The sequence below is a fragment of the Paralichthys olivaceus genome, chromosome 23, assembly GCF_024713975.1.
Source record: "Paralichthys olivaceus isolate ysfri-2021 chromosome 23, ASM2471397v2, whole genome shotgun sequence".
Lineage (NCBI taxonomy): Eukaryota > Metazoa > Chordata > Actinopteri > Pleuronectiformes > Paralichthyidae > Paralichthys > Paralichthys olivaceus.
This window is the reverse complement of record NC_091115.1, coordinates 11,708,155-11,719,110: the sequence shown is the minus strand read 5'-3', so window position 1 is coordinate 11,719,110 and position 10,956 is coordinate 11,708,155. Positions and strand designations below refer to the sequence as shown.

The 10,956-nt window shown below is 39.6% G+C and overlaps 1 protein-coding gene and 1 long non-coding RNA gene across 3 annotated transcripts; one reads left to right on the top strand and one right to left on the bottom strand.

Annotated features, from left to right (window-relative positions):
• Positions 1-2,199: 2,199 nt before the first annotated feature.
• LOC138406804 (uncharacterized) lies at positions 2,200-4,901 on the bottom strand. The gene is made up of 2 exons (XR_011240191.1): positions 4,692-4,901; positions 2,200-4,477 (listed from the first exon to the last, which is right to left on the bottom strand). It is a non-coding gene; the product is annotated as an uncharacterized lncRNA (long non-coding RNA).
• A 158-nt stretch (positions 4,902-5,059) lies between these two features.
• Positions 5,060-10,956, top strand: LOC138406803 (uncharacterized). Of its 2 annotated transcripts, XM_069520158.1 has the most exons (11): positions 5,673-5,813; positions 6,228-6,356; positions 6,544-6,634; positions 7,130-7,248; positions 7,349-7,762; positions 7,851-8,064; positions 8,274-8,453; positions 8,614-8,831; positions 8,929-9,082; positions 9,167-9,276; positions 10,310-10,956. In XM_069520158.1, exons 3-11 carry the CDS (start codon positions 6,595-6,597, stop codon positions 10,619-10,621), a joined length of 1,761 nt encoding a protein of 586 aa, XP_069376259.1. In that variant the 5' UTR covers positions 5,673-5,813; positions 6,228-6,356; positions 6,544-6,594; the 3' UTR covers positions 10,622-10,956. The 2 variants fall into 2 exon arrangements, with proteins under 2 accessions (XP_069376260.1, XP_069376259.1); XM_069520159.1 differs by having other exon boundaries at positions 5,060-6,356; positions 8,277-8,453.

The following is a 10,956-nucleotide window of genomic DNA, read 5'->3' as shown; positions in this document are numbered from 1 at the left end:
GCAGTCACAGCGGCTGAGGTGCATTAATATTGGATTGTGCTGCATCTTGTCTTGACACAGACCAAGAGCCAGTGGAAAGGAGCATATCCATCCTGTGCTGCAGGAGGAAGGCAATATACAGACAACACTGTGCCATGTTAAATTCAAGGCTGAAGGTTATACAGGAGGCATTAAATAGAGGACATTAAAGGTGACGCTTTGGTTTATTTAAAGCTCCTGACAACTGAGTATCAATTCATGTTTCATGAGTTCAACAGTGAAAACAGAAGTAAAACACTGTCACTGCCTGACAACTTAAAGCAGTTAGATTTGGATTTATTCTGAAACTGACAGCACAAAAAAATAACTGAGAGAGATTATGTATTTCCACCCACCTACTGCAAACCAATTAAAAAAGACAATAGATGTTTTTCACAGCCTTTGTTAAAATTGTTCATGATATTCGACAATATAAATTAGGACGGAGTATTAGGGGTATACTGAAGAAAAAGATTTAGAGAATAATGTTGAATTACTAGAATTAAGTCTTAATATTACAAGAACTAGTCCGAATTTAAGAGAAGAAAAATGTAATATTACAAAAATAATGAAATTTAAGAAGAAAAAAATATGAATATGAAGAGAATAAAGTTGTAATTCAACAAGAATTGATAACAAAAAAGTTATTATTTAATGAAAGAGGGTTGTTATTTAACTAGAACTTTATTCTCGTCGGTCATAATAAACACATTCATGAGTGTCTTCTCATATATTGTCCCTTATTCCTACTGACTGCTGTTGCTCCAAAAAACCACCTCTGCTCATTTTCTGGTGTGTATCAGGATCTGCTGTGTGTAGCGTGGCAGCGTTGTGACATAATGTCCTCACCGTTTTCCCAGGGAAAAGTTGCAGGCGATTGCATCAATACTTGAGTTCTTTAAATGTATTCAACTACTTTGTCTCACATTCACTTCAACCATTTCCACGATAGAAGTGCAAAGTGTTTCTGTTCAGATGTTTCTTCAACAGCATTGTATCACAAGCTTCCACACACACACACACACACTCTCACACACACACACACACACACACACACACACACACACACACACATACACACATACACACATACACATTTCTCTGAGTTTGCTCCTGCTGACCAGCCACCCTGTGTGTACAGTCAGTTAGGCTGTCGCTGAAGCATGCCTCATATTCTTGCACAAGACAAAGCAATTGCAGATGCCTTCTGGTTAATGGAGTCATTGTGTTGCTTAGGGGATAATGGCTGCTACTGCTACTTCTGAACTGAGCTACCACGCTGAGGCTTGCTGGAGAGGACTAGACAGCGAGTAACATTACAGTGTAATTACTTCAAGCACCATTAGGAGCACAATAACGCTCGTGCTTAGCGGAAAACAAAGTCCAGCGTGCTCGCCGGATGCGTCTGTGCGTGTGCTGTACAAACAAGGCCGCCTATTCAAGTGATTAACAAGTAATGAGTAGATTGCTTCGGCAACAGATCCTCTGTTTGCTAACAAAGTGCCAGCTGAGGTAATGACTTATCACCGAGAAGCAGTCTGCAGTCACCCGCTGGCCCAGGCCGGAGTGATTCTGTGGACCCAGCAGCTACGACGGCAGCATCCACTTCACAGTGTGGAGTCTGGTCCGTCTCAAGGTACTTTAAAAGTAATTAGTCACAAATTAGATTGATTCCTGTCCCGCTTTTAAAGGGGACGCCCAACTTCACCACAAAACCTATTTTCTCACTTTCCTGTGGTGACACCAAGATGGTTGGTTTTACCACCTAATGTCCACTCCTCAAAGTTTCTATCCATCCATCCATCACTCCTCCCTCCATCCATCTGTCCATCCTTCCATCAATCAATCCGTCCATCTGTCCATCTTTCCATCTTTCCACCTTCCACACTGCAAATTATTTGGTTCTTACCAAGAAAAAAAAACTTAGATTTAGAAGTGTTAGATAATTTGTCTTGTTTTAAGAGTTAATTTCTTATTTTAAGTGTTCAACTTTACACTACAATCTTATATCAAGCAAACCTTGTCTTTTTTGTCTCAAATAGGCAGGGAATCTTAAAATGAGGTAAATAACTGTTAAAATAAGATAAATTACATCTTTTACCCAAAGTCTCCTCAAATAAATCTTGTTTTAAGATTCAGTAACAAACTCAACTTGCTTGATTCAAGAGTCACACAAAAAGCATCTGAAAAACAGAGTTTATTTCTCTGACTTCAAGCTGATGATGTTCACAAAACTGGCAAAGCAAACAGAAAACAGGCAAACTGGGTTCACCCAACACAATACATGATGTGTATGGTATGATACACCCATACATACAGTACTTATTGTTCCTCCAGATTATTGTCTGTGGGCAATAATGTCACAAAGACTGTATTTTATTGGAACAAAGGTATTGTCTTTGAAACTAACTGGAAAATAGGAAATGCAGTCAATTAGTTCTTTTACAAATTCTGTAGCCTGGGCAACATTGGGAACTGCCACCTCATATGCCAGCAACTCTGGATTCAGATTCAGTGTTTCATAACGTTGGTACTCAAAAGCAACTAAAGAGGAATCTATCACAAAGATATCTTTAATCAGTCCGAACACTGGGAAAGCACCATCTACATCTACAATAATCATAGATTTCCCACTTATGTACTTATTTCCATTGAGGATGTACCATTTCACAGAGACAACAGATTGCATGACCTCTATGCCTAAAAAATCTTTGACTTTTCTTTTAACATAATCAACATTTTTGACAGCTGAGACAGGCCCTGATTCTCTTTCACTAGCAAAAATTGGATGCTCAGTGCCTATTTCATTTTGACAACATTCAAGGAACTGATTATGGTTTGCAAGCGATTTACATACATTTTTGAAATTTAACTTGGAAGCCCACTGCTTAAAATAGCTATGCTTAGCTTCAAATCGCATACACATACTTCTTACTAAAGGACCAAAAGATATGATTTGGCTAGGTAGATGGAGCATGTAATGCTGCTTGGGAATGACATTGGATTCAGAAAAAAGTTCTTTGAACTGATGCAGATGTTGCTCAATCATGTGCCTGAGCCGCAATACAGTTTCTAATGAAATAACAGGAGCAAGGATAATTTGAACAATCTGAATTAATTTGAGAATAAATTTGACATACTCACTGTCCATATCATTCAAAATGAAAGGTAGTATTTTCAAAAGTATTAACATTTGTCCACATGACTGTTTTATTTTATTGTCATTAGCAGCTAAAGTGCTGACACTAATAGGACATGGCTTATCTCGTATATCTAGAGGTGAGTAAGGAAAATTTATAATAGCTGAGTTAATCTCATCTAATTCTATCTGTCCTGACAGAATCAGGTTTTTTAACACAAGCTTTATTTCCATTGGGGCAACACCTTCAAAAATTACATGCATTATATCCTGTGGAGTTTGTTTGATCAGGTCAAATGCTGGAAAATCAACTAGCCTGCTTCTTCTGTTAATCCCGTAAGTGGTTTTGAGGGATGCTTTCAATGTTTCTGTGCTTGCTTTGTCTATTTCAAGACATTGCCTGATGTGCTTTTCCAAAGTTCTTTCAGCAAACTTATTCTCCTCAAAAATACTTTGCATAGCATCAAAGGAGCATTCACAATGTCTACATTTGCTATAAGCAAAACCAACACCTTGTTTAAACCCAGCAAGGTCATGTTGGGCAAGTGTATCTCCACATAAGGCTATCACCGCACCAAACAACTCAATTTCACCATTTGGGGTTTCAATCCTAACACCATTGTAAAGAAGTGTCAGATCTTTTAGGATTCTTTTTAGTATAACATCAACACCGCATTGAGAAATATCATTTCCCTTGGCAATAGCAAGGAGTCTTATAGCAGCCAACTTGGACCTAAATTTTGGATCAATATTCCCTAAAGTGTAATAAAACATCAATAATTTATTTGCAGAGGCATGGGGGCCTAAAGGGTTACATATTTCAATTTCATCGGTGTACAATAGTATTTGCAATGCATTTGGCCTTTGAGAATATAAGGGGTGGGATGTAAAAAGGGCTCCATCAGTAAAATCATACAAGAATCCCTCTCTACTTCTTTGTGGTACAGTGGTCAACATTGTGAAGATTCTAGAATTGGTCAGTAACTGCTTGAGACTTTGAATGAGTGGCACATAGTAAAAACTTTTGTTTCTTAAGGCCATGACCCTTGAAGGACCACGCTTTACCCAACAAATCTTCTGGGACATCACAACTTCCTCTGGGTTGACTGGATTGAATAGTTCCCGGATAGTTTTATTCTGTCCATATGCTGTGGTTGAGAAAGGATCCGTGAATGTATCAAAAGTAGCCAAAGCCTCATCTTGGAGCTGAGCAGTTGTCTCTGGATTCTCTTCAAACACCCTTCTGATTCTCTCCCTTAGTGTGTCAAGGAGAGCAGCTTGGTACTGTTGCACCCCCGAGATGACGCTGTTGACAGTTCTCTGTGAAAATATATTTAAAAAAAAAAAAATATATATATATATATATACATATATATTCCCCTCATATAATTATTGCTAACAGGCCCATAGTTAACATTGAAATATAGAAAGGAATTATTACAGTAATTATATTTTTTTATAAACATTGTATCAAGGAATTATTATACGATATCAATAGTACCATTAAAGCATTTGTCCATCAAGACAAATTTACCTGTGACAAGTGGCACTGTTCCCGGACACTGATGGCGAATGCCGCTGCAGATCTAGCAATATCAGGTCTGGCTCTGGATGTCACAGCAACAGCCTGCTCCTTCAGAAAGTGATAAAAGTAAGAGTAGATAGACACAATCAGGGTTGATGTGAATTGTTGTTGTTTTTTTGTTTTTCTTACAGTGAAGTGTTTTTTTTTTTTTTTTCAAGATTATAAATTAGACTACAACAAACAATGAGTGTGTAAAATTGACTCAGACAGCAGTGTTATTATTCAGCAAGTAAGTACCCAGCTCTAATTACCGAGGTAACCTTAACTTTACTGGGTACTACTTTGTTTACAACTAAAAACTAAATGAACTAAAGCACGTAAATAATACAGTCTATGAGAAAATGTTTCCAATTATTGCCCTCTGTATAACGTTACAGTAGTTGAAAACATTTTGTCCCATTTCTCCTTATGGAGAAAAGCGTGCCATAATACGGACTAATTGATGAGGAACAGGACGCACGAGAGGGGAAAAAATTATTTTAATCCCACATTTGCCTCACTGGTCTTGGACCTGAGCAGCTCTATCGTCTCTTCCCAAGGTAAGTGTGAAGTTCGTTCAATTATGTGCGTTTCACGTGAATAACGTCGTGTTACGGAGGTAACTTAGCATTCACTGAAGACAATTACTGTATATGAAAGAGAAAGTGTGTCATATAGACTGTAAAAAGAAGGTCATATAGCCTACTCCTGATTAATGCGTGCATTCCCGGTATGGATTCAAGGAAGCCAGGCTTTGAATACACCATTGTATGTGGGAAATAAAATAAAATAAAACAAAACACTTTACACAAGTCAGCATCACACAGAGAGCAAATTAATTGGCGAGATAGGCCCTCAGAGGTCAAAACGAATGGAACTGTGGAGACTTACGGATTCAAGGCGGCCGACAGCGTCAGGCTGCTGTGACGGTTCAGGTAGAGAGGCACCAGGTGGGACAGCCACAGTGCTGTCCGCTGCAGGGGTGCTACAGCTGGCAAAAACGGACACACCAAATGTTTCCTGTCCCAGAGAGCGAGAAGAAGGCGTCGTACTCCATCCACTTGGTGGGCTTCCAGTCCGAAAATACTGAAGGTGCGTCCGTTTAATGTGGCGAAAGAAGGAGTTGAAAACTCTAAAGTCCTGTTCACATCCATCAATACCACAGTAAACCCAAAAATCCGGGCTGCGACTGTGGCTTGCATTAATGTGGCTTAGTAGGACTTTAAGACTTAGAGCAACAAAGACGAAACAAATCATACACCTCCACGCTGCCATGATGCCGAACCGTCTGTAGTGATGCACCGTTGGCGCCAGGTTTGCGCGGCGATATTGTTGTCGCTGGCTGATGACCCTGAGGTGGATGGGGGAGGGGGCACTCATGCTATCATTTGTATTTATTATTTGAACACAAAATTTCTCCGAGTATATGTTATTTCATTAATTTTAAGATGGTAAATGTTTTGTTTTAAAAATCTTTTATTAACAAGCTAATGTTTACATCCTCAGTTCATGTCGGCTCATGTCCTCCAACTGTCCCACCTCAATGACGTCAGGATTTACGTTACGTCCAAGTGATTTCCCCGCTTGAGTAACGGAAGGAGGCACGTTACATTCGTGAAGGAACAGCGGCTCAAGGTCAGTAAACTTAATTGAACTTTTAATATTAGTCGCGAAAATCATATTTTAGAGCAGATTGTTGCTGTGACGGTTACCGTTTCAATTGTTTTTCACCGGGGTACTTGCTTAGCAAGCTAGGTGGTGTTAGCTCATGTGCACTTTTGCATGCTAACTAACGAGCTCTGTTTGGCTGTGTTTTTGCTAGGTAGCCTATCACCTGTTAGGCCTAATTCGTCGGGGAGCCGATGAATCCAGAATGGATATTTTTGACAATGCCACTGTATCGGTCTTGGAGGGTAAGTCACAAATAAAGTTTATATTTGATGTATAGGTGCTTTTGGCATATAGTTTGTAGGAATAATAATAAAAGCTGATAGCTAAAGAAAACCAAATTAGTAAATTTGCTATTCATTATCTGATTTTTTGAGTAATAGCCACAGTTGCAGCTCAAATGTGCTGATTAATAATTTAAATGAATTAATTAAATTAGTTAATGTAAATAAAAAAAAAAATATGACCAACACTGAACTTATGGCATAAAGGTAGCCCAATGTTTAAAGTCCAGACTTTAACATTTTTACCCTTGATTTTATTTGGGGCTGGCATCTTTGTGAGATAGGCTTATGATTATTTTCGCTGACTTTAAGGAGGCTTCATAGCACAGACAACTAGTTAAACAGTTTACAAATGTGTTGGAGCTCAGAGGGAGAGATAAATGGCACCTCTTTATGTTGCTTGGTACTGTAGCTTGGCATTGCTTCATCTTAAGATATTTATTTGTCATATTACAGCTGCTGGTGTTGATGAGGAGGCTTTGAAAGGCCTTAGCCGGGATGACCTGAAGGATCTTTTTCCTGGTCCTGGAAATTTTCTCAGAAGAAAGAAACTTTGGGAGTTCATCAATCAAAATGTAAACACAAATTGGAGTAAATAACAGTTATTAAAATTAAATTGTACCATATTTTAATGGTCCTAATGCATTTTGTTTTCATCCTACATAATCCTAATAGTGTGAAAATACCACAGACCAAGATGCCAGCACTTGCAGTGGAAGCGGGATTATGCCCTCAACTAGCTCCATGCCACCATGCCAGCCGCAAGCCTCCACCCCCATATCTGCTGAGAAAACAATGAAAATGCCAGACCCTCCAGAGTATGTGGTGTACACAGATTCAGAGTTAGACATGGTGCGTAGTCAGTACTTTGCATTGCTCTGCAATGGAAAGGAAAAGAACTACAAGATGTCAAAGGAGCTATGTTGCAGACTTGTAAGGAACACAATCACTAGCATGGTTGCAATCCTGCGTGCTAGTCCCATGGGTAAACAAGCAAGATACCCCTCCAAACTGGAAATGAGAGCCATGTCACAGAAGATTGTCGACTATTATCCTATGTTACGTGATGCTGACACAAATATGCCATATGTAAGTAATATTTTTCATTTTTCTCAACCAAAACTGTGGACAGGTCAGCAACAAGACAAACAATTTATCTCACATTCTTTCACCACAGCTGACCATCTACACCAAAATGTACAAGCGACTCCAGAATATGAGAACTCCAAGGAAGAGGCAGGGCTCCGTACCACAAAGAGGAGCGGCCAAGACAGCTCTCTTCAGCGCAGACAACCAGGACATGGAGACAGATTGGACAGACACAAGCTACTCGAGTGATAATACCATACTTCTTGAGAGCAATGATGACATCAGCGGGGACAGCTCTGCAGGTATGCAAATTGTGGGAAAAAAATGAAAGGGTGGCTGTCATACAAATTTGTTTATGACTAAAAGTGTTTAATCATGTAATGAAACTATAGTTGTCCACATTTGTTGAACCAGAGTTCATGGCTAGACATGCACTGTGTTTATATATGCCTATTTTGCCCTGTCATATAATTGTATTGAGAATTTTTTCATTATTTCTAAAAAAAAAAAGAAGCATCCCCACTACCACTCCCCTCTGTGCGAAAGAAGCCAAAGAGTGGCACCAAAACATCACTGCTGCCATCCGAGTCAGCCTCATGCTCCGCACCCACGACTGTGATTGCTTCACCAACCACGTCTGCGTCACCAGCCACGTCTGCATCACCAACCACGCCTGCAAAGGATGTTTTTGGTAAGCCCACCTCAGCACACCTCTCAGCCTGTCATCCATGAAATTGGATTAAAGTTTCCCAAAAAATAGTGCATTGTATTTTAACCACGCTTTATTTCCCCTGTGTTGTTGTTAAAGTGTTAACATTCAAATGTCTTGGCTTGGTTTTTTGTCATTTCAGTGGGCCAGGACAGTCTGAAGATGCAGGCTAGGCACTACAGAACATTGAGCAACATGTACAATAAGCCCAATGCAAAACCCAATCAAAATGATGTTGCTCAAATTTTGGACCTTGAGTTTGAGGCCAGACGGGCTTTCATTGATGCAGATGTTACAAAGGAAGAGGACCGACCTGCAAAAATCTTTGAGGCATATCCATGCTTCAAAGATGTTCGAAATGTATGTTGGTTTGTTGTACTTGAGTTACTGTGTATCCATCTGTGTACTGAATTTCAATGCATTGTTAACTGTTGAACTGTGCACAATGCTGTTTTAGGCAATGGATGAGCTGCGGCGCATAGTAGGTGGCACCAACAGCAGATACATTGAGGAAGTAAAAGGAAGATGGGCAGAATTCTGTGCCAAGGTGCAGTTCTACGGTGTGTGGAAGAAAGTCCTGAAACCCCCTTTCCCTTTGGATGTCCGCAGTGGTAAGTTGCTGTTCCATACAATATGTATATGTATTGATATTTGTACAACATTCAGACCATTCTGTTCATTCTTATATTCTTTAGTGGATTTCACACTCGCCCTCTTCAATGCACTCCCATCCCTCTTCCCCTCACCAACTTCACCACCAAAGAAGCTTGGGAATAGCTGTGAGGCACTTCTTCATATCCTGAAGGTGAGAAATGTTTGTGTTGATTCCTTACTGTCCTCTTTGAAGTGCCTTTATTTTCTCACATTATTGTGCTTGTTCACATTTAGTAACAATACACCTAAGTTCACAGTTATAGATATGACCTAATTTATGTCAAAAGGGGAAAACAGAAGTGCCTCTAGTGTCCCTCAAATGGTGTTGACAGAAGGAAATAACAAAAAATGTTTTGCAAAACCTTTAATTATTTCATTATTTCATTCATTCATTCATTCATTCATTCACTGATGAAACATTAGCACCTTGCATCAGCTTGTATCAGGTATTAAAGCAGAAGTAAGTGGTCCGGTCGTTTTCGCTAATGCTGTGTTCCAGGCAGGCTTTTGAAATCGTAAATTACAGCTTCAAGTCACAACTTACGACTTTGTAGCGTTTCAGGCAACCCACTCGTGTTTTTCCGACCTGTTTTACCGGTGAAAGTCACTATAACGGCCACTCGTAACTTCCGACCGGTGAACTCTTACCAGATCGACCTGGTACCACATCACGGTCGGAAAAATACGAGTTTCCTTGAACGCACCATAACAGTCCTCGTCCCTACGTCGCCACATTCACGGCGTCCCTTGGCTGCACACACAGCCCTGCATGCCGTTCTCTCTCCTCATTGGATAAAAACTGTAGGATACGATAAATGTTTCTCCTCGGCTCAGAGCAGAGCAGAGGGACTGACAGACCCGTGTTTCAGTCCAAACACTCTATGTAAGTGATTGCTGTCGGAAGATATAACTATTTAAGACTTATATTAACACAAATATATCACTTACTTCTGCTTTAATCAATCCTAAATTCCTACATCAGTTTAACATGTTCCCCCCTACACTATTGTAAAGCAATTCATCTGATAATAATGAGTGTGAGTTTTTAAACGTGAATTTAAATTTAAGAGTGCTCAAGTCATTGGTTGCAACCTGATAGTTTCATTTTAAAAATGATCATACACTTTCAATACATTTTTATGTCTTCTCACTCTCTACGCATTGTTCTTTTTTTTCTGTTCCAGTCAGGCGAAGACCCCACCCTGTATCTGGAGAAGCGTCCTCTCTCCTCCCCAGTTTTGCTTTTTGATGGATCAACCACCATCGTGGCTGTTGGTAATGTACCTGTGACCACCCTTCCACAGGAAGATTTCTCAGAAGGGATGTTGGTGCTATTGGCATACTACTACACGTTGCATTTAACATACCCTAAATGTGTTGCAACGCTCCTCTCTGTTATTCAAACAGAGGTCATTGGTGACACAATCCACGATCAAGATGCCACTAGTGCATATAAGAAAGCAATGGCTGATTGGAAATCATTCATTGACAAGTAGCTGAATGTCAAGCAGTATTTTGTCATGTCAGTTGTCCTTGTTATTGTTACCCATGCCTTACAATGGTTTTGTGTATTCCACAAGTTTATTACAGTGTCACTTAATTATTTGCTTGAATTGTTACCTCATCGAGGCCTGCACTGTAAAATGTAACTAATGGTTTCAACTTAAAAATATGAGCGAAAGGGCTAAATTTCAAGTTAAGTGAAAGAAAAAAAGACGCTACGGTCGCGGCCGCACCCCTGTTTCAGTTGAGTTGTCTGAACTAGCAAATCTGTTTAATTTGAATTAAAAATGTAAGTTCTGTAAATCTTATATGTCATTTGATTTATTAA

Coding starts and splice junctions, on each gene's coding strand:
- LOC138406803 (XM_069520158.1), top strand. CDS start 6,595: ATGGATATTTTTGACAATGCCACTGTATCGGTCTTGGAGG. Junction 8,065..8,273: donor CAGCGGGGACAGCTCTGCAG/GTATGCAAATTG, acceptor AAAAAAAAAAAG/AAGCATCCCCACTACCACTC. Junction 8,832..8,928: donor GCTTCAAAGATGTTCGAAAT/GTATGTTGGTTT, acceptor ATGCTGTTTTAG/GCAATGGATGAGCTGCGGCG.